At 38.8% G+C, this 22,147-nt stretch overlaps 1 protein-coding gene across 2 annotated transcripts in view; it reads left to right on the top strand.

Moving 5' to 3' along the window:
* Window positions 1–1,199: 1,199 nt before the first annotated feature.
* Window positions 1,200–22,147, top strand: part of ZFYVE26 (zinc finger FYVE-type containing 26) — a 59,512-nt gene continuing 38,564 nt past the window's right edge. For both annotated transcript variants that reach the window (XR_014021897.1, XM_081293557.1), the window contains exons 1-14: window positions 1,200–1,271; window positions 1,738–2,014; window positions 3,615–3,693; window positions 8,291–8,380; window positions 9,927–10,449; window positions 10,866–10,996; window positions 11,570–11,734; window positions 11,878–11,966; window positions 12,860–13,023; window positions 14,457–14,660; window positions 15,190–15,801; window positions 16,043–16,129; window positions 19,300–19,368; window positions 19,777–19,928. Coding sequence is in view for 1 of the 2 variants with exons in the window: in XM_081293557.1 (XP_081149683.1) it covers window positions 1,821–2,014; window positions 3,615–3,693; window positions 8,291–8,380; window positions 9,927–10,449; window positions 10,866–10,996; window positions 11,570–11,734; window positions 11,878–11,966; window positions 12,860–13,023; window positions 14,457–14,660; window positions 15,190–15,801; window positions 16,043–16,129; window positions 19,300–19,368; window positions 19,777–19,928 (2,559 nt within the window). In the remaining variant the exon portion in view is untranslated. The remainder of the gene's footprint in view (window positions 1,272–1,737; window positions 2,015–3,614; window positions 3,694–8,290; window positions 8,381–9,926; window positions 10,450–10,865; window positions 10,997–11,569; window positions 11,735–11,877; window positions 11,967–12,859; window positions 13,024–14,456; window positions 14,661–15,189; window positions 15,802–16,042; window positions 16,130–19,299; window positions 19,369–19,776; window positions 19,929–22,147) is intronic.

Below are 22,147 nucleotides of genomic sequence, written 5' to 3'. Positions count from 1 at the left end.
GTTCCCCGCGGAAAGCGCCACAGAGCAACAACCGGAGCGCTGGTTGGTCGTCATCATGGCTATTTACCCAATCAGAGGCAAGCACAAGCCCAGGTGGCTCCGATGCTTACTGGGAATTGTAGTTCTGACTACCTAAATCTATGTATGAGCTAGGAATCAGAGTCAATTTCTCATTATAGTGATCCTCAAAATCCGGTGTAGGAACATCACCAAGAGAGTGTGAAGCAAAGGAAACCTTGCTTGGAGTTTTCTATTTTCTTTCATGTACTATAACATTTAAAAATTGTTTAATGTACGAGACAGGCATGTTTTCTGGGAGATAGATATCAATCTGCTCATCACAGAGAGTTTTTAGAAGACGATCTTGTGTTTAATTTGCCTTTTCAAAAATAGTTTGGGAACTGCTTATTGAAATTGCTCAAACTGAAAAACACACATTGGGGAAACCCATGGGTCTCTAGCTGAAAACAAACACAAAAGAAAGCAAACAGAAGGTTTGTGTAAATGCAGTCGCAGTGAGGAAATCTAATATACCATTAAGACTTGATTTCAGAGTATTATTATATTCGCAAAAAGCCTTTGTTCGTTCTTTGCTCTCCCCTGTGCAACTCCTCCGTGCATACCTCGATTTTATAATTTAGACCACTGTAACCTAATTATTGCCCTGCACCCCTCCTTTGAGAAGAGGTATCTTGCCTCATTCGAGGGAAATGGACCTGGCACATTGTTCAATTAACGGTTGCTGAGAAAATGAGGAAATAAATAAATGGAGTGAAGCAGAAGAATATGAAAATTCAGACCACAGAGCTCTGGGATTATAAGAGAGCCCAAGTTGAATAATAATGGAGAATAGCCCTGGTATCCCTAGAGTCTAGCAAAGCATTGTCACTGGTTGGCACTAAACAAGTGTTGACTTCCAATGCTATGAAGAGCAGGGAAAAAAAAATAGAGGAATAGCAATTGTTCCTGCCACCTGCTCCACCGAAGGCAGAATTGAAAGTGTTGAGAGGAGGAGCTGTCCTAATTGAGAGGGGCTGGTCCCTAGCCAAGCTAGCTGAATTAACTCTTTCCGAGCTTTCGCTACTGGTGAGATGGCATCAAGTGACTCAAACATGGCACTAAATTTACGTCCTCCCTCCACTGAGCCAATAGGAATGCACTGTCAGCCGTCGTCACCGCCCCCACCGCCTCTGTTCACAGAGGATCTGTCACCTGACTCGTCCCAAACATGGCTGCGCTGGAAGCTCTTTTGCTTTGGGCGCGGGGAGCAGGTGAGTAGAAGGCGCCAGGGAGAAAGCAGGGCGCTTTCCAAGACCCGGGTAGTAAGTGTCCCTGCCTCCCTCACGCCCCTTACCCCGCTAGCCCTCCACTTCAGGCTTTCGTCTCCTAGTCTTCAATCCTCTGGCTTAATTGAAGGCTCAAACGAGGGGAATTCCTGCTGAATTTTTCATCCTTGCGGCGGCGACCGTCTGGGGATTTGGAGCCGGACTGGCACAGTGTTTAAGAGGGAATATGGAAGTCAAGTTATGGGTCGGACTCCGGGCTAATATGATGGTTAATATTATCAAATATAGGATCTTTAATGGTATCCACACTTTGGAGAAAGTGGTAGGTCTTAAAAAGAGATGGTAACATCAAATTAAACTTAATAAGGAGAGTAATTCCCGCCTTTCCTAGTCGGGCCAGTAGTTGCTGGTTTAAATAGAGTTTCTTCTCACTGTGGTACGTTGTTCCTAGGAGGTGCTCCACGAATGAGAAAATTGAGGATGTGTTCCGCGTAATTCATCTCTGTCTATCTCCCTGCACTCTGTGCTGGGAAAATGAATCATCCATTTGGAGAAGAAGAAACTGCTACCTTGAAACAGCTTTTGGGGTTTTTCTGTGAGTGCCTGCGGAGGGGAGAATGGGAGCTGGCACAGGCATGTGTACATCAGCTACACGAAGGGCACGGGGATATCCCAAAGAGGGTGGAAGACATACTTCGGGCACTGGTGCTGTGTCCAGATCTGCTGAGGTAAGGATCTCCCTTTTTGACGGGGAATTTCAGGATAGAAGACACATGGTTTAATATGTGGGCTTTGGTTAATGTGGTCCATTCAACTATCTTCTAAGAATTAGCAGAGCACAGTGTATTTCACATACTCTGAAATTTTCCTAATATATGCCCATTACTTTTACCAATATAGTCCATTGGTTTGGGGTTATGATCTAGAACTGGATTTAAGCCTGGCCACCAAATTGTGCCTTAAACCACCATTTCTTGGCATATATGCATTAAAAAGTATTTTCTTTACCTCCAAAAAGTAGATCCTGCTCTAGTCTAGATTTTGGTGTAGTTTTTCCCAGTTTCCACTAATTGTGCCATCTCATATAACTGTAGTACAATATCAAAACCTGGAAATTGACACTGGTATATTACTGTTCACTAAAACCTGATTTGGTTTTCACCATTTTTTAAGTCTGCATTCATTTGTTATTGGTAATTCTATGCAATATTATCCATATTATCCCATAGTAATAAAGATACAGAACTATTGCATCACTGCAAAAGAATTTCCTCACCTCTTTTTATTTGCACTGTAACTCTTCCTTGTCTCCTGGTAACCACATTTCTCCATCGTAGATTTTTAATGAAGTTCTGCCTGATGGTGCTATTACTAGTGGTATAGGAATGAAATGTATTGTTTTTGTCTTTCGTTGGCTTGTCCTTACTTTAACCATTATTTACAGTATTGAAGTATTGTATTAGCACATAAAGAGTGGAGAAACAAATAATCCTTTTCTTCCTTTATTTGTTTAGGTTCTAGTTGGTTATTGTCTGCATTACTAATTTCAAAGAAAGGCTTATGAATTCCTATAACTCTTTTGCATATAATTAAAAATAAATTTTTATGAACTTCCTTTTTTCTTTTATATTTGATTAATTGTTTATGTTTAAGAATATACTTTAGATAGAAACAGCTGTTGCAATTTTCTCTGTAATATTATATTTAAAAGTAAGACTAACTCACTGGGCACAGTGTCACACATCTATAATCCCAGCAACTCAGGAGGCTGAAATAGGCAGATCACAAATTGGAGGCCAGCCTCAGTAATTTAGCAATTTCCTAAACAACCTAGTGAGGCCCTAAGCAACATAGCAAGACCCTGTCTCAAAATTAAAAATAAAAAGGGATGGGGTTGTAGCTCAGTGGTAAAGCACCCCTGGGTTCAATCCCCAGTACCAAATAAATAAATAAATAAGATTAAGTTGGCCATAGTGAAGAATGCCTATCATCCCAGACACTCGGGAGACTCTCCTGGGCCCAGCCCAGGAATTGGACACTAGCCTGAGTAATGTAGCAAGACCCTGTCTCAAAAAATAAAAAAATAAAAATAAAAAAGATTGGGTAAAGAGGTAGAGGTTGGTTAGTGACTTTCAAGGAAGCTGCCAGCTCTATTCTAGGGTTTATGTTTTATTGAGCTACTATATATAACTGAAAAATTTTATTAGGACTTGCCTGTTCAGGCTTAAATGGACTTTCTGATTTACTAAAAACTAAATCTTGGATTACAAAAGAGAAAGGGTCAGTAGAAACTCTGTTTTACAAAATTTTTCTTTTCACTTTGTTCAGATGTGAGCAGGACATCAGCCCTCAAAGATTAGCCTGGCCCTGGCTACTAGTACTAGAAAAATGGTTGGCCCAGGAAAAGGTAAGAAAATTTACATTTAAATTTTCTCCTAAGGCATTCACTGAGAAGAACTTAGAAGTAGTTATGGGATTTTCCGTCTATTTGTTACTTCCTTTATTACAAAAGTGGTCATAATCTCTCTCAGTATTATCAGTGAGAGTTGTTTAAACTGTTATTGCTGTCTCCTTACCTAAATTCCTTCATTAATTCACTAACATACGTTGGCATATAAAAGCCAATGATGATGCCATTTTGTTAAATACCACTATGAGTCTTGTGCTTAAAGAGAACTTGGCGAAACTCAGTTAAAGTGTCAAGATAGCAAATAAAATATGAGCCCATACATTTGGATCTATTCAGCATTCAAGTATTAGAGAATGGGCTGAGCTGAAAATTGGTTTTTATTCTAAAAATCTTTTCACTAGTCTAAAACAGTGAAATCTTATGGATGTAAGCCCTGTTAGTAATTTAATAATGCATAAGAATTGATTTAAAATTTAACTAAATATAAAAATAAAGCAAATTAATAGTGAAAGAAAACTGATAAGATAGTGCTTTCTTTTTTTTTTTTTTTAAGGAAATCTTCCAAAATCTCTTTTAGAAGAGCTTATTATTAGAGATAGAGATCCATTGAAGGAATTTCTGTGAATCAATTTCATATTGAACCAGAAAATTTAAGATTTAAGTGAGGAGGCAGGCAAGGTGGTACATATAAGTAGTCCCAGCCACTAAAGAGGCTGAGGTAGAATGATTGCTTGAGTCTAGGAACTAAAGGGCGTGGCAGCAAGACCCCATCTCAAAAAGAAAGGACAGGAAAGGAAAAAAAGAAAAAAGAAGGGATTGGTTGACTTAAGTGAGGAACCTCTGACATACCATATAGTTTATTGACAGAACTGGAGCTGAAACCAAGATCTGACTCCTAATCCTTTGCTTTTCATACTTCAACATTATTTTTTGGCCTACATGGAGTTAAAAGTGAGAACTTCTGTTTTTGAAATGTCTATCAGTTAGCCTAATTTTTCTTATTTTTACTCCCTCAGTCATGAGGATTAATTTTGTCTTTAATGGGACATTTATCCTTCACATAGCTGTCAGAAAGTAACAAATTGCTTATCTAAATGTATCGCTTACCCAGGTGTTGGCAAACTGCCTACTAAAGAGAAAAGACAGAAAGGTAGCAGGAGGGGAGAAGAGAGAGAAAAGACTGAAAAATGATGATACAGGATAATTAAGAGTTAGAATTAAAAGAAAAAAACTTGAACTAAAGTAGAAATATCCTCCCATGCTCCCTCTCCCTATCCCACTATGAGATGAATTCTAGATAGAGCAGAGGGGTAGGAGGGAAAGGGAGGGTGCATGGGGTTAGAAATGATGGTAGAATGTGATGGACATTATTATCCAAACTACATGTACGAAGACATGAATTGGTGTGAATATACTTTGTATACAACCAGAGATATGAAAAATTGTGCTCTGTATGTGTAATAAGAATTGTAATGCATTCTGCTGTCATATAAAATAAAAAATTAATTAAAAAATAAAAATTACATATGCAATAAAGAAATAAAGTAGAAATATCATAACTGCAGTAATATCTTAAAGAAAAGAAATCTTATGACTGATGAAAGATCTCTAGTACAGACATGAAATTTGTCAAACCAAATGAACCTTCCTCTCAGTGGAAGCTGTTTGCTTACTTGATGCCTGATTGATCACTTATTTTCTAGATAGTTGCTCAGCTATATCAGGCAGTGGACTTCAATTCTCTGGCTCCTTGGGTTTGTTTGTTTTGTTTTGTTTTTAACATCACAGATCATTTAGTCTATATAGCTCTGGTAACTCATTTAATTTACATGTTTGTGAGAATATTTTTGTTCACTTCCCTGGCTTCAGGTGCAGACCAAGAGTGGTTCTTGTTTCTTCCAACAGCACAGATCATTTGGTCTTTAAAGCTCTGATGACTTGCTTATTTAAATAGTTATGAGAATGTTTTTGTTGCTCAGAATTTTTAAACTTTATATAAGGCCCAATATTTCAAATGCATTCTTAGAGTAGTTCAACAAGGCAGTTGTTTTCCTGAAAGTGCCTTATCTTCTAAGAATGTGCTGTCTATCTGTTCTTTTCAATGATCCCACCATCTGTCAAAAAGCTTCCTTTGCAATTATTAAACGAAGCAATGATTGTTTTTCCTTTTCTTCATTTACCTTTGTCTTCTATCTCTTCATCATGCAGGGAGTTATCTCTACGTGTATCTAGATATGTACAAAGATTTAACTGTGCAGATGTTCACTGCTATACAGCTTCTAATACAGGAAAACTAGAAACCACTCCCCTTTCCATAGTACAGGACTGGTTAATAAATGAAGTATATTTATATGTAAAATTCTATACCACTATTGAAAATTACATGGAATACGATTTTCAGTGACATGAATGTTTATATTCTCCAAGTGAATAAAAGCAGTTTAGAAAAAAGTATGTATGCTATGCATGCTTAAATACATGCATAGAAAATGACCTGAGTGCTCTTAGACCACAACATTAATAGTCGTTCTCCTCCATTAGGAAGATTAGATGTTTTTTATATATTTATAACATATATAGTTTTTTAGTTTTCATATTTGTATACTCTAATTTTCACCAACATTGAGCATACCTTGCTTTTATAGTAAGGAAATCTGTGCTTAGAAACAGTGAGCAACTTCTTGGCTGTTTTAGAAATATTAGTCATTTATGGTCCTGCATATGCTTAAAGTAAATTCACCAATAAAATAAATATAAGCTAATCATTCTTTAGAATTCTAAAAAAAGACTTAAAAAGTTAACCAGAGTACTAAGGACTTGTTGTCTTAGATATCTTATCTGTTTTTTCCACTTCTCAAAAGAAGCACTATTCAGCTTCTCAGCATGATCTTCCAATGTTGAGCATTATACAAGCATTTATATGGAATTGGTTCATGTTAGGAAAGAGTATGTTAAGAAGTAATAAGATTTTGGACTACAAACACATTAGATCATGCTAGCCTTTGATGTGATAAATGGCACATGAAAGGAGGAAGTGTGCTCTTGTGTTCTAACCACTTCTCATACACACACACACACACACACACACACACACACAGACACACTCACTCCAACAGGTGCTTCCTGCCTTCCAGTAAAACTCATCTTTGGGAAGCTTTAATCGGAGTCCTGATTTATGAATGTCTCTAATTCATTGTTTGTAGAATTAGTCCCAGGCTCTTATTTTTGTTTCTAGAAAAACAAAAGACTCTATTTTGAGTTTTCAGGAGCAGGTGTTGGGAAATTATTGTGAAACAAGCAAATATAGAAAGGGTCATAGGCTTCCTCTCTATTCATACATTGGACATTGCTGATGGCATGGTCTCATTAACAACCATTGGGATCAGCCGGCATGATCGCACATACCTGTAGTCCCAGGCTCTTGGGAGGTTGAGGCAGGAGGATCCCTTGAACTCAGGAATTCAAGGCCACATAGTGAGACCCTGTCTCAAAGAAACAAAAACAAAAGTTATCTTTTGGGCTGGGGAATGTGGCTCAGTGGTAGAGTACTAACCCAACATTCAGGAAGCTGTGGGTTCAATCCATGGCACCACAAAAGAAAAAATGTGTGTGTGTGTGTGTGTGTGTGTATGTGTGTGTGTGTGTATTATATATATAGAGAGAGATGATATAAATGTATAAATTTATATATATATAACAAACGTGTATATGTATACATATAATGCATGTATATTTATTTATTTATGATTCACTTTTTCCTTTTCATGTTTGGAATAATTTGAAAATACTCCCAACTATTTCATCTCTATAAAGATTATCTGTAAAAATACATAACTATTTGCAACAAGTTTGTTTGGTTTGAAAATTAAATGAAATTTTTAAAAATATGATGTACAAAAAACCATAATAATAATTATGAATAAACATTAGATCCCTTCCCCCTTACTTTTCTTCTCCACCTAATATTGAGTATAATAAATACCAGAAACAGGGATTTGGACTAAAAGAAGATTATGTGGGCCATACCCACCCAAACTTACCCATGACCGGGTGTTTTGGACATAGCAAGGAAGATTATTGGGAAAAGAGCTCAAGTGATTTAAAAAAAGAAAAAAGAAAAGAAAGTCATACGAAAGGAACAAACCTTGGAATTTAAAGCCAATCAGTATAGGCTTTATTATTAGTTTTTAAGAGAGGAATTTGTCCAAGTTTAACTGTCTTGGTTTATAAGAAAGTTATCTGAAAACATATTCAATTTAGTGGTTAAAAATACTTTATCTTAGAGAAGTAGCAGAAATGAAACTAACTGGAGAGAAATAACTTTAATATTTCTTATTTAAATATTTGAGTTTTGGGTTTTTTTTTTTTTTTAGTTGTAGATGGACACAGTATCTTTATTTTATTTATTTTTATGTGGTGCTGAGGATTGAACCCAGTGCCTCATGCATACAAGGCAAGCACTTTACCACTGAGCTACAACTCCAGCCCTTAATATTTGTTTAAAATTAAAATATTATTAAAAATTTGTTTCAGAATTTCTTATTTTAATATTTGTTTAAAAAAGCATATGCCTAATCTCTATACTTCCTTCTAGAAGTTACTCCCTGCCATCATCCGGAGAAAGCTTGAGTTTCTTTTTTTGTCTGAAGACCTCCAAGGTGACATTCCAGAGGACATCCTCAAGGTGAGAAAGAACCTAAGGCCATCTGTGCTGTCTCTAAACAAGCCCAACTTTCAGAGACCCATCAGAGAAAATGTCTCCAAGATGTTAGCTGCACCTTATTCTCAGGGAAGACAAGGTAGAAGCCCCTGTGAGGGGAGGTTAAGAAGGCAAACTTTTCTAATATTAAAATCCTTTGAGGTAGATTCTCCAGAGGTACTAACTATAGTTTGGGATCGATTTTTTTTTTTTTTCATTTCACATAGAAGGAATAAATAACATGGATTTAAGCTAAGATATTTGAAATTTTGACCAGTAGATGATAACAAATATGAAGAGAGAGGAACTAATATTTGGTAAATATCTTCTATAGCAGGTACACTGAATGTGTTACAATAATTCCTCACAACAACCTTCTGGGAATTCAGTATTCTAAGTATTAACTATGTAGTATGTATGAATTACCACATACATGTTTGATATATGTTCTGAAGCTCTTTACTTATTTTTTTTCTTTCTTTTCTTTTTCTGGTATTGGGGATCAACCCCAGGGCTTTGCACATGTTAAACAAGTACTCTTAAAGTGGGGACTTTCACTCATCGTCTCACTTAATGAAGAGACATTGCAAAAACACCATTTATAGGCACGTGCCTGAAGTGTGAGAAATAACCTACTTCGTATCCTCCTTTTCTCCCTCCACCTTACTCTACAAACAGGCTAACCAGAGTCTTGCTTTTAGGGCTAATGGTCTGGTTGGGGAGGAAAGACTAATAACCATGAGACAATTTAGTCTCCATATGTTACTAATTTTTAATTACATTGAAATTGTGTGGATTGAAAATATTTTAAAAGTGTCTTAGTCTCTTTTCTACTTCTGTAACTGAATACACAGACTGGATAATTTGTAAAAAATAGAGGTTTGTTTAGTTTGTGGTTCTGTGTACTGGGAAGAAGAGCATGGCACTGGCATCTGCTCAGCATATCTTGAAATCTTTCCTGCTGCATCACAAAATGGTAGAAGGCATCACAAGGCGAGACAGAATTATTGTGCTAGCTCAGTCTCTCTCCCTCTTATAAAACCACTAATATTATCTAAGCCTAATGGGGTAAATTTTCCAATACATGAGCTTTCAAAGAATACCTTCAAACTATAGAAGAAAGGTTTTGTAAAAGGAAGACTGGACTATACAAAGTAAATTTAAATGCCTTTAGATGGGCATAATATCTTACCTACCTGTTCTATGAATTTGCAGTCCCCAATTTAAGTTACCAGTACGCACTTTGGAAGCAGTGGGGTGGGGCTAGCTTGAGCATGGAAGCCTTGGGGAATTGAGTTAATCTCTCTTAGCCTCAATCTCTTTATTTATAAAATGGGGGTAATAGTAGTGTTTTCCTCTTCAGATTATTGTAAGGATTAATTTTGTTCTTGTGTGTAAAGGGCCTAGAACAGAGTCTGGCACAAAGTAATTCCTACACAAGTATTTGCTACTGCTACTAAACCATCAAGACATATAAATGATAATATTTTAGACATGACCCCGCCCATCCCTCTCTTCATCCTCTATTTAGGAGCTGTATGAGACCTTAGCACAAGATGCAATAGGCCCTGTGTCTGACAGAAGTCTGAGAGTCGAGAACTCGAGCCCTCGACTCAGCTCTGAAGCTGTCTCTGTGCTCTGGGATCTTCTGAGACGGGCTCCCCAGCCAGCACAGGCCCTGTTGGAGCTCCTGCTGGGCAATGATGATAGCACCAGCCTCTATCACCCACTTCGGCAGAAGGACCTGGTGGACCTCATTCGAAAAGCACTGCAGTCTCTTCAGGGCCATGACTCTGGGTCCCCTGAAGTAGTTGATGCCATCTATATGGCCCTGCAGACTCTGCGTTGCCCTATAGAGCCACCAGGGCTTGAGTTGCGTGTCCTGTGTGAGGAACTGCTAGAGGCCTACTGGACTGAGGGGAGTCCCCTGCGAGAGGAGCGGCTGCTGGGCTGCCTGCTACACAAATCTCGACAGGGCCTGCTGTCCCTCTACAGCCAGACCTATGCAGAGAAGGTCATAGAAAAGTCATCAAGAGCTACAACCTCTGGAAAAGGTATGTTCCTTTGTTGCTTTTCGTTGTGTTTTGGTAATGTTGATATGTCCAGCCTCTCTGAAGTTTCCCTAGACTAGTGCCTTGCTTATTGTTCAAGACATCTAACAGGAGAGGCAAAGAAAGAATAGATAAGGTGTTCGTGTGTGTGTGTGTGTGTGTGTGTGTGTGTGTGTGAAAGCACAGATTTTCTAGTGTTGGTACAGAGGTGATGTGGGGAGGGAGTATTAGCAATAGCAGGAAAGTTTTGCAGAAGCTACTAAAATAAGTAAAGCTTATCTTTAAGATAAAGTGTAAAAAACCTGGTTTACATTTTTAAAAGAACTAGCTCTCACATCAGTTGGTTTTTCAAATGGGCTCTGGCTTAGGAAAAAAAAGAGCTTTTGGTTCCCAGTAACCTTGTCTGGTTTGATTTTCAGTCTCACCAGATCATCCAGATCCCGAGCGGGCAATGCTGGCCGTGTTCTCTATGCCCGATCCCACCCAGGCTTGGAAAGTGGCCTTTTTCTACTGCCTAAGCAATAGCAAGCATTTCCTGGAGCAGATCCTGGTAAGTCAGTCTAAATTATTCTTCATAACAGAAGGATCTAAAACTCTTCTGGACTTTTCCATTCCTTATTTCTCCCCCACTCATTTGTGCAACACAAGCAATCTAATTAGTAGCAAGTCATTTGGTTCTGTTCATCCCACAGTCCCAGGGGAGAGGAGGCTCTGAGAATCAGTAGCATTCATAATTATAGTTTTCGTTACTTTATTTTGGTCCTTTGTCAGCAAAGGACCATGTCAGCTTTCTGGAGAGTGTGAGATAGAAATGGTCCTGGCAGTAGTACATGGCATAGCTGATAGGGAAATAATTACTCTAACCTCCCTCCAGATTGTAACTGAACTTCATTTAATTCAATAGATATTTATGAATCTCAATCTGTGTACCAAGCTCCTGTCCTAGGAGCTGGGTCTACAACAGAAATCAGGGACATATTTTAGTGAATATTTATTTCACCTAATTGGCCACTTCTGTCATTATCAGAAATCTCTCCACTGTACAATAAGCTGCTTTCCCCAGTGAGCAACTCATTCTTTCCAGTCCACATAGTGGCCTATAGAAGCCATGTTTGACTTACAGGTAACAGCACTAACTCTGCTGAAAGAGGAAGATTTCCCAAGCCTCGGTTGCCTGCTCGATAGGGAATTCAGGCCTCTTGGTCACCTGCTCGTGCTCCTGGGCTGGACACACTGCCAGAGCCTTGAGTCAGCTAAGAGGCTGCTGCAGACACTCTACAGGACTCAGGTAACTCTCATTCCACATCCCAGGTTGCCCTGGAAGTGAGTGCCATAGGACTTTGGGCCTAGGCAGAATGTAGGGTTCTAGTGTCAATCACAATCTATGAATGCCAGGTACCTGAGCCAGCGTCTCTTCTTCCCTATCAATAGGACCAAGACTGTGATGAGCTCCTCAGGGATGCCTGTGATGGATTGTGGGCTCACCTGGAGGTCCTGGAGTGGTGTGTACAACAGAGCAGGTATAGCACTGTGCACCCAGGCCCCTTCCCACCATTGGACACACTTGATCCTGTGATCTATGAGTGTGGCCATTTCAACATTTTCAACATCTTCTACATAAATGTTTTGAGTTGAGGATTTGACCAGCTACAGATATTTACTCTAGCTATTACACCAGGAAATAAACATGAGTATTTATTATCTTCTCCATGATTGTCAAGTCATAACTAGAGCATAATTTCAGGATGATAATGGTTCACATTTCCTAAGCACTTACTGCATGCCCAGCATTGCTCTCAGCCCTTTACCTGGATGATTAATCCTTACCATAATTCTGTGAGATAGATAATTCTTTTTAAAGGTGGGACAACTGAGGCCGAGGTGTTAAATAACTTGCCCAGAGTTATACAGAAAGTAAATGTCATTTGTGTCCTTATTCATATGTTATCCCGAGTCACACTTCTATTCAACAAATACTCATTGAACTATATGTGAAGCCGTGCATTTCCCTATAACTAAACATAGGTCTGGGTTCCTGTCTCGTTCTTCACCCATCTCACCAACACTTCCTGAAATAGTGCAGGCAGAAAGGGAAGTAGCAAGGGACCGTTCTTCAAAGTAAAGCCACAGAAGCTTATGTTAGTGTGAAGCTGAGGAGAGGGTAGAGATTAGGAAATTTAATCTGCACAGGCTTTTTTTTTTTTTTTGGCCCCTCTGACCAGAAAGGCCCTTTATGGACAAATAAAGCTGACTTTATGGATGTGCTTTCCTGAAGGCAAATAAACCTGTGTTCCAACCCAGACCTTGAGGAGGTAAAACCTCTGGTCTTAATAGGCCAGAGAGGAAAAACAAGAGGGACTAGAGACTATTCTTTCTGCAGGGCAATAACTTCCTCCCAACTTTTTTCTTTCAGTAACACCATACCAAAGAGAGATCTTCTATGTCATTTACATGGTGGAGACAGCCATTCAGTGCTCTACACTCTCCATCACCTTACAAATCTCCCAGCCCTCAGAGAGGAAGAGGTTCTCAAGCTCTTACAGAAGGTGCCAGCCAAGGACTCCCAGCAAGAACGAGGTGAGTTGGTGATGGAACAGTTTGGCCAGCATTCCCTCTTAGGATGGTCATAAAAGTGTTTCCTCAAGTATGAGATTTATTGTGATGGCCAGGTATCTGTCAAGAGGGCTGTCCAGGGCTAGGACTATAGCTCAGTGGTAGAGTGCTTGCCTCACATGTGTGAGGCACTGGGTTCGATTCTCAGTACCACATTTAAAAAATAAATAAATATATTTTTTAAAAAACTAAATAGAGCGTTAAAAAAAAAAAAAAGAGGGCAATCCAGCCAATGTCCTCTAAATTAGGACTATGTATGGGACATAAAGCCTTCCTCTTCTTTTTTTAGTGAGGTGTAGGGAATCCCATGAGCACGGTTCCACATCCTTTGTCCTGTGGAATCATCCAGAAAACACTAGCATACTCTCCTTCCAATGAAGTAGATTTAGGACCTGCCATCTGCATTCATGGATTGTCATTGTCAGTATTAATGGACATTATTGGTGAGTGGTTTCATGCTTCACAGGCTGTCTCACAGCACATTTTGTGCCCTTATTCCCTCCATATTCTCTCTATACTCTATTTACAGATCAAGAGGTTTGGACAAAAGACTTGCCTGAAACAGTAACAAAGGCCCTTTTCAATCTTTGATCTTTGCTTAAAATTCAAGACCCTGATTTCTTATTAACAACCTTTTTCTTCTTGCTGTCAAAAATTGTACCAGATATAGTTAAAACCTATCACAAAGGCCAGGGACACTTGGCTTTGAAACCATCTATCATATGGCAGCCTGGATGTTGTTTTGATTTAATTTTCAAAAGGACCTATCATTGTTTATAAAACCAGTGTTAACCACATTCCAATTTTTTCCTGGAAAAATAGGCAACTTTTTTTTTTTTTACCAGATTTCTTAAAGGAATTAGAAGTATGGCTTTTATATGCAATTACAAAAACCTTTCAAAGAATATTTTAAGTCTGATTCCTGGTGACCCACTTGGATATGTTTGGAACTCGAACTTGAAAGACAAAAGAGGGGCAATAAAATTACTGAGACTAGGGGCTGGGGTTGTGGCTCAGTGGTACAGCAGTTGTCTAGCACACGTGAGGCACTGGGTTCATACCTCCGCACCACATAAAAATAAATACATAAAAAATAAAGGCATTGTGACCATCTACAACTGAAAAAAAAAAAGTTATAAAAAAAATTTTTTTTAAATCCTTTGGGATTTAAAGGTGTAAGTCCTGACCCTGGACAGCAGTGCCATGTAGAGGTTGTGAGATATGTAGAAGGAAGATTGATGGAGAAAAGAAAGGAGAGGGAACTGAAAGTTAGTGTTGACCAGAGGAAAGGCCTGGAAAGGATCCAGAGCAAACTCACAAAATGAGACAGGGTTAGAACCTGTAAGTATGGCCTTCGTGGAATAAACTTTAAACTTCTGCCTGTTTCTCTAACTCAGACTCTGCTGATGCCCCAGTCCCTGAGCATCAGAGCCAGGCTCAGAACGTGACCCTTTATCAGGGTTTCTGTGCCATGAAGTATGCTATCTATGCCCTCTGTGTGAACTCACACCAGCACTCCCAGTGCCGGGACTGCAAAAACGGCTCCTCTGAGGACGTGGGCCTGGCTGCAGAGACAGCAAATGACTCTCTCTCCTCCCCAGGTATGGCACTTCCTCCCATCTCTGACAGATGTTGGTAAGGCTTAGCCCATTAAGTGCTTTGTTTGGTTACATTTTCCACCAGGATTGAGGTTACTTTGATTTTATGGTGTTCAGGAATAATTTTATCCATTTATTAGCCTCTTAATCAAAGGGACATGGAGAAAGCAAGTCACTTGCTTATATTTTAATGGTATCTAATCATATCACCTCATACAGTGTTTTCCAAATGCTTTAAAAAAAAAGAATATAATCCATGTTAAAAATGGCATTTCATGTCACACTCCAGTGTTACCTAGGCATATCATTTATGTGTTACATATGTATGTGGTATGTGTATATATCTGATACATAAAGCTGAAACTTCAGTTTTCAGAAACAATACAGTCAAATGGAGCACACTTGTGATTTTTTTGTTCTATATCGTTTTTTTTAATGCAGCCCTTAAGTCAGTTTCCTGGGTCACAATCTGCAGTGTGAGAAATACCATCCTAATGTCCTTTCCTGTCTTATTTTTCTTAATAACTTTTAGGTGCTTCACATCTCTTCACAAAATACCTATCCAGGTGTCAACAGTATCTGTGCAGTATCCCTGATTCTTTATGTCTGGAACTTCTGGAAAACATCTTCTCACTGCTCCTTATCACCTCTGCTGACCTTCGCCCAGAGCCTCACCTGCCTGAAGACTATGCTGAGGATGATGACATTGAAGGAAAAGGTCCCGTGAGCTTGAGGTCTCCATCAGAGAGCCCTCAGCACATAGCACAGCCTGAGAGGAAATCAGAACAGGGTCCAATGGCAGCCCCCAGGATTCTTGCTCCTATAATGCCAAGTTGTCTGAAGGCAGAGTCAAAAGACCATTCCCCAGGGCCTCGTGGGCACAGCTTTTTGGATCTGAAGCACTTTACTAGTGGTGTCAGTGGATTCCTGGCTGATGAGTTTGCAATAGGGGCCTTCCTCAGGCTTCTGCAGGAGCAGCTAGATGAGATCAGCAGCCACAGCCCCCCTGAAAAGGCCCAGCTGCTAGAAGACCAGAGCCACTCAGGAAGCAGAGATGGACTGCAGAGCCGCCTGCACCAGTTTTCCAAGGTCCTCTCTGAAGCCCAGTGGAGATATAAAGTGGTAACAAGCAACCAGGTCTCAGGTAAGAGGAGACAGCAGAACTGGTAGGTCCAGGAAGTGGGAGGAGAGAAAAATCCTAGAAAGGTAGGAGTATGTGGGAATCACTCTGTGGTTACTCAGGACATTATCATCTTAGCAACCAGTGCCAGAACTCTGGGATAGTGCTCCATGTCTCAGAGGTCAGTACAGATCATGCCCTACTCATTCCCCCAAGAGACAGGCCAAATTAAAGTTGATCCCTGTCCTTATGTTGTCTGTTTCAGAGGAACAACCATCCCGAAGATATTGGCCTGTTGCCCCTCGGTGCTCTAGCCTTCGCCGGGGTCGTCGGACAAGACGGAGCCGTGCAGGTAATCTAAAGAGCTCTCTTTCCATGCCTCACTCCCATATACTAGGCAAATGGTATATCACCACTTGTATAATATTCTTTAAGATAAAGCACATGGTCAAAACAACAAGTATTATGAGCATTATGAGCTCATCCTGGTCTCACTTGCCCAAGTTAAGTCTTTCTATCTTTTTTTTTTTTTTTTTTTGGTAATATGAATTGAACCCAGAAGTGCTTTACCACTGAGCTATATCCCCAGCCCTTTTTTATTTTTTATTTTGAGACATAGTCTTGCCAAGTTGCTTTTAGGGCCTTACTAAGTAGCTGACTGGCCTTGAACTTGTAATCCTCTTTCCTTGGCCTCCTGAGTCACTAGGATTACATGCATATGCCACGGCAAACTTTCATTAAATAGTTTCTTACATATCCTTCCAGAACTTTATAGTACAAGCACACATATCTTTTCACATATACAGATGCATAATACTGTGTGTGTGTGTGTGTGTGTGTGTGTGTGTGTGTGTGTGTGTGTGTGTTAAGAATTGCAACATGGTTTTTTCACATATCCTTTTATATACATGAATGTATCATATTATATATTGAGGATATTTTTGTGTGTGTGTGATACTGAGAATTAAACCCAGAGGGCTCTACCACTGAGCTATATCCTCAGCCCTTTTTATTTTTTATTTTGAGACAGAGTCTCACTGAGTTGCCCAGGTAGGCCTAGAACTTGCAATTCTGCTGCCTCAGGCTCCCAAATTGCTGGGATTACAGGCATGCCCTACCTTACATGGCTAAGAACTTCCTTTCACTTAACATTTTTAAGGCTGTGTAGTATTACATTGTCCTATTTACTCCATTAGTGGACATTTAAGTTGATTCTGAGTTTTTACTATTAAAAACAATGCTATAGTAACCAACCTTATACATTCTCTGTGCATACTTACATAATATAGTAATGTATACTTATATGGTATAAGTTCCTAGCAGAACTGCTAGATCAGAGGTATTTGGATATAAAATATAGACATTATCAAATTTCCTGAAAATGAGTAGACTGATTTATATTTCTTCAAACTAGATGTGGTTGCCCATTTATACATGCATTCATCAACAGTGAGTATATCAGATTTTTTAATATTTTGCCAATACAATCAATACAAGAACAATGTTCCACTGTTTAATTTTTTTTTTCAGTTTGAATGAGATTGTGGTTTTTTTCATACACTTATTAGCCACTTATATATACATACATATATATTTTCTTTTTTCATCTAAACTTGCCATTTATTTAGTCATTTTATTTGGAGCAAAAGGCAAAGAATTCACAAATTAATGGACCTAACCCACTGTTTGAAATTAAACATCAGCCTTCAGTTTGCAAAATAGTTTCTTGGTAATTAAGCAAATTGCAGCAGAAGACCCACGTAAGTTGCTGTTTTCTTCCTGGAGAAGTCAGCAGGATAAATGGCATCCCTAGGGCTTCTTTCTGTGTCGAATCTGCCATGTCCTGACTTTAGAACTTTGTTTTGAGATAAATATAAAAGGCCTAAATGTCAGTAAAATGTTCTTCCTGTGTGATAAGGATCCTTGCATGGTCAGGAGACATAGTCCGCCTCCCAGGGGCTGGCCCTCCCCAGGCCCAAAGGCCAGACAGGCAGATGGCTGAACAACCAAGGCACACCTCTAGCCAGCCGTTTTGAACTACCTAATCATATATAAGTTTCATTTTTCTATTGGGCTTACCAGTTTTGTTGAATTATAGAAAATATAATTTCATTTATATATATATATATATATATAAATGAAAATAGTTTGTGCTATAATGAAAATCATGTGCTATAATTTTTTCTCTATTTTTGTCTTTTGAATTAGCTTTTCTTAAAGGTCTTTAATACAGTAGAATTATTCAGGAGTACAATATTAAATTTTTAGATAATTAAATTTTCATGATGGTTTTTGGTACTGATCTTTTAGACCATTAACAAAAAATAAATGTTTCCCATGTGCCAAACAATAATACTAGGTATCTTGTCAGAAGGGAATAAAGGCATAGATCAAGATATTGCCTTCAAAGAATGTGTAGTGTACCAGCATAGCCAGTATACATGAAAAACTAAATTGATAGACTCCCTGAAAACCAAAGAAATCTGTTAGAAGGGAACATAAGCATGGCCTGTGAGAGTCAAGGAAACAGATTTCATGACAGAGATGACTGGAACCAAGCTCCCGGGAATGAATAGACTCTAGCTAGGTGGCAATAAAAAAGGTGAACATACTGGATAGATTGGAGGATACTGTGAGAGAAACCTGGAACAACTTCATGTCTGAGTTTCTCAGGCCCTCAAGCCACTCAGTTAATTGGTTTGGGTCAGAAGGCAGAGTTTACATCCAGTTGACTCACCCAACCCAAGAATGTGCAGCCCATCATTTCTTTCCTACAGCTTTCTGCTTCTCTTCCTACAGGGGAACCCAAACACTGAGCTAAGGATATTCCTTGCATGGGGTGATATGATCCCCCATGACCATGCTAAAAGACAGAAGGCTTCATTGGCAAGCCCTAGCACTTCTGGAAAACTACTGTCAAGAAGCTTTTCTTCCAGGGCTTTGAACAGGGTGGTCTTTGGTAGGCCACATGTCACACTGTGGTTCCCTACCTTTTCAAATATAAAGATACCCTTTTCTGGGGCTGAGGTTGTAGCTCAGTGGTTGAGCGCTTGCCTCGCATGCATGAAGCACTGGGTTCGATCCTTAACACCAAATAGAAAAAATAAATAAATAAAATAAAGATATTGTGTCCATCTACAACTAAAAAACATACAAAATTTTAAAAAAGGATACATTTTCTACGTCAGAACATTTGTAACCCTTCTTTGCACTCTAATGCTTTCTGGTTATAATTGTTGTGCTTTTATTTTTTCATTGTAGTCACTGACCCCTAGAAATAACTTGAAAACTCCTAGGGCTCCAAGACCTACAAGTTGGAAACTAATGGTATAGGCTACTACCAGATGAGACTGGGGCCATATTAAACCTACACTTTGCCCTTGCCATTGTAGGAGCAGCATGGGTAGTAGTTAGCCATTATCCTCTCACTCTACCAAGATTTTGGCTTTCATGTCGGCTTCACACTTTCTGCACTATAAACAATTGATGCCTTATTTTCTCTCTTCTTCCTGACACCACAAGATGGCCGGGACAGAAGTTCCAATCCATCCCTGGAAAGTACAAGTAGTGAGCTGAGCACAAGTACTTCAGGTATGTGGGTTCCAACCAGCTGCCAGCTTCAAGCAGCTGTGCTCTGATACGGAGTTGCCATATACTATGGTGTAAAAATCAGGACTGAGCAATTGATGTGTGTGTTCAAGAAGGTTGTTCTGCAGATGACTAAACAGATTTCAGCTGGAAAAGGAGAAAGGGCTGTTTCACACTCAATTGAGTTACCCATGAACAGAGAGAAACAGGTGAATGCCAAGGAAGATACTTGGTACTTGACTTACATTCTAAGATGATAGCATAGGTTTGCTTTATTCAAGGAAAAAATCAAGACCCACTTGTGTACCTTTTTAGAGAAGGTAAGAGGACACAGCAATATGGTTTTTTCCACAATTTCTCTTGTTTCTCTGAACGCCCCCCACCCCACCCCATGTTCTTGTGTTCCAACAGAGGGGAGTCTGAGCGCTGTCTCTGGGCGGAATGAGTTAGATGGCCGGTTGCAGCCTCAACCTCAAAGTTCACTCATCCCCATGATGTTCTCTCCACCTGAGTCACTACTGGCATCCTGTATCCTTCGAGGAAACTTTGCAGAAGCCCATCAGGTAAAGGAGCTTTAGCTGCACCTTGTCAGAGTATAGAATGCCTAGTCAGTCTCTGGCAATAACCCACTGGGATTCAGGTAAAGCTGGATAATTGTAACACCAGAACCACTCAGGATCACTTGGGGAGCCACATCAAACAGAATTAGAAAAGAGTTTCCAGGCCCAGTCTGCAACATTGTGGATTTAGAGATATTGAATTATGTTCTTAACATAAGATGATAAAAATATTCAACCATGATCCTACTCCTTCAAAGTAGTGAAATATTTTGGTTTCTTTCCTTATACTCTTTCTCTGAACACATCCATGTTTTCATATAGTTAAAAATCATGATGTAGACAGTTTTTAATAATAAATAGAATGATGGGGTGCAGTGCATTATGCCTATAAATCCCAGCAATTCAGGAGACTGATGCAGGAGAATCACAAGTTCTAAGGCTAGCCTGGGTAACTTAGGGAGAACCTGTCTCAAAATAAAAAGTAAAATGGACTGGGAATGTAACTCAGTTGTAAAGCACCCCTGAGTTCAATCCCCAGCACCAAAAAATTTAAAAATAATAAATAGAATGCCAGTTCAATACACAAGAAATATAAGGGGCTGCCAACCTAGCACGCCCATGGTGTATCAGGGAAGCAGCAATGGAGTAACGATCAGAAAGACTCCTGACCTCTCTGAGCTTTGGAATTCTCATTTGAAAGTTGAAGTTAAATATAATACCTGCTTTTCCCACCTCAAAGGACTGCTAAGAGGATTACACACAAGCTGTGAGAAATGCAAAAATCTTCTGCTGTTGCTTAAACTCAATAGTACTATTAATTTTCAAAACTCCTGTTTTTTTTTTAAATATTTATTTTTTAGTTTTAGGTGGACATAATATCTTTATTTTACATTTACATGGTGCTGAGGATCAAACCCAGTGCCTCATGCATTCTAGGCAAGTACTCTACCACTGAGCCACAACCTCAGCCCCCTCCTGTCTATTTTTGATACTTGTGCCAGTCACTGAACATGGAGGTCAGAATTTTTCTTTTTCTGTGAGTTCAGTTGTTAAGGAATAGGATTATATTTCATGTTATATTATGATTATATCTCATACTTTAATAATAATAATTATGATCCTCTGGACAAGAGAGAACCCTCCCCAGTCTTTCTTTCTGTTGTTTTGCTTTTTTGGTACTGGGGATCAAACCCAGGACCTCACATATGCTATGCAAGTGCCCTACCACCAAGCTGCACTCCCAGCCCTAAAATTTGGTTTCTTTGGTTTTGTTGTTGTTGCTCCCCAGCCTCTCTTAAAATTCAAATCCAAAGGAGGTCAGCTGGGAGTCTCATGATGCCTTGATCCATAAATGACCTCCACACTCTTCCTCTCCTTTATCCTTGGTTTCTTTTTGTTGTTGTTGTTCTTTTTCTTTTTCTTTTTTTTTTTTCTTTAATAAAAACTTTATTTTTTTAACATAGTTATAGAACAAGTTGTGCTTATTATAAGAAAATTCCAGAAAGTATTACTAACAAAATAAAATTACTTTTAACCCTGTTGAATGGAACAACCAATGTTAAAGACAGTATTTTTTTAGCAAATATTTTTTGTTGAAAAAATATGCCCTTTTATGTAACTGAAATTATTTTATGTCTAGAATTTTAAGTTGTGTCTTTTTTTTTTTTACATTATGATACAAGCATCGACCTTATAATTTCAATTTTAGTGACCTTGTATTATGATCAAGTAGCACTCAGCCATTTTCCTTTTGTCCTACATTCAGGTTATTTTCAACCTTATGATAGTTGTAATATGCCAAGATGATCACCTTTAGGTGTTAAGCCTTTTGGATTATTTCCTTAACAAACTTTCTTGTAAAAATTACTGGGTCAAAAGACTAAAAATGTCTTTATAGACATTTATGTAGATTTATTTTTGTATGGCTTTATAGATTGCCAAACTACTATTTAAAAACAATTGTGACAGTTTAACTCTACACCACCCCCCCACCCTGAGGATTTATTTTTACCCTTTGTTGTTGTGATAGATGCAAAATAATATTGTTATTTAATTCATGGATTACTAGTAAGTGAAAATATTTTCTCATTTCTCTACTAGTCAAAGTATTTCCTCTGAAACTGTCTACATCTTTTGCTTATTTTATACTGGGCTTTTGGTTTTCTGTCTTTTATGGGTTATTTTTATATTTGATCTATTCTTTAACATTCAGTGTTCTTCTG

This window comes from Spermophilus citellus (genome assembly GCF_964194105.1).
Source record: "Spermophilus citellus genome assembly, chromosome: 4".
Lineage (NCBI taxonomy): Eukaryota > Metazoa > Chordata > Mammalia > Rodentia > Sciuridae > Spermophilus > Spermophilus citellus.
Note: the sequence above shows the minus strand (reverse complement) of the source record. Positions and strands in the feature narration are given on the sequence as shown.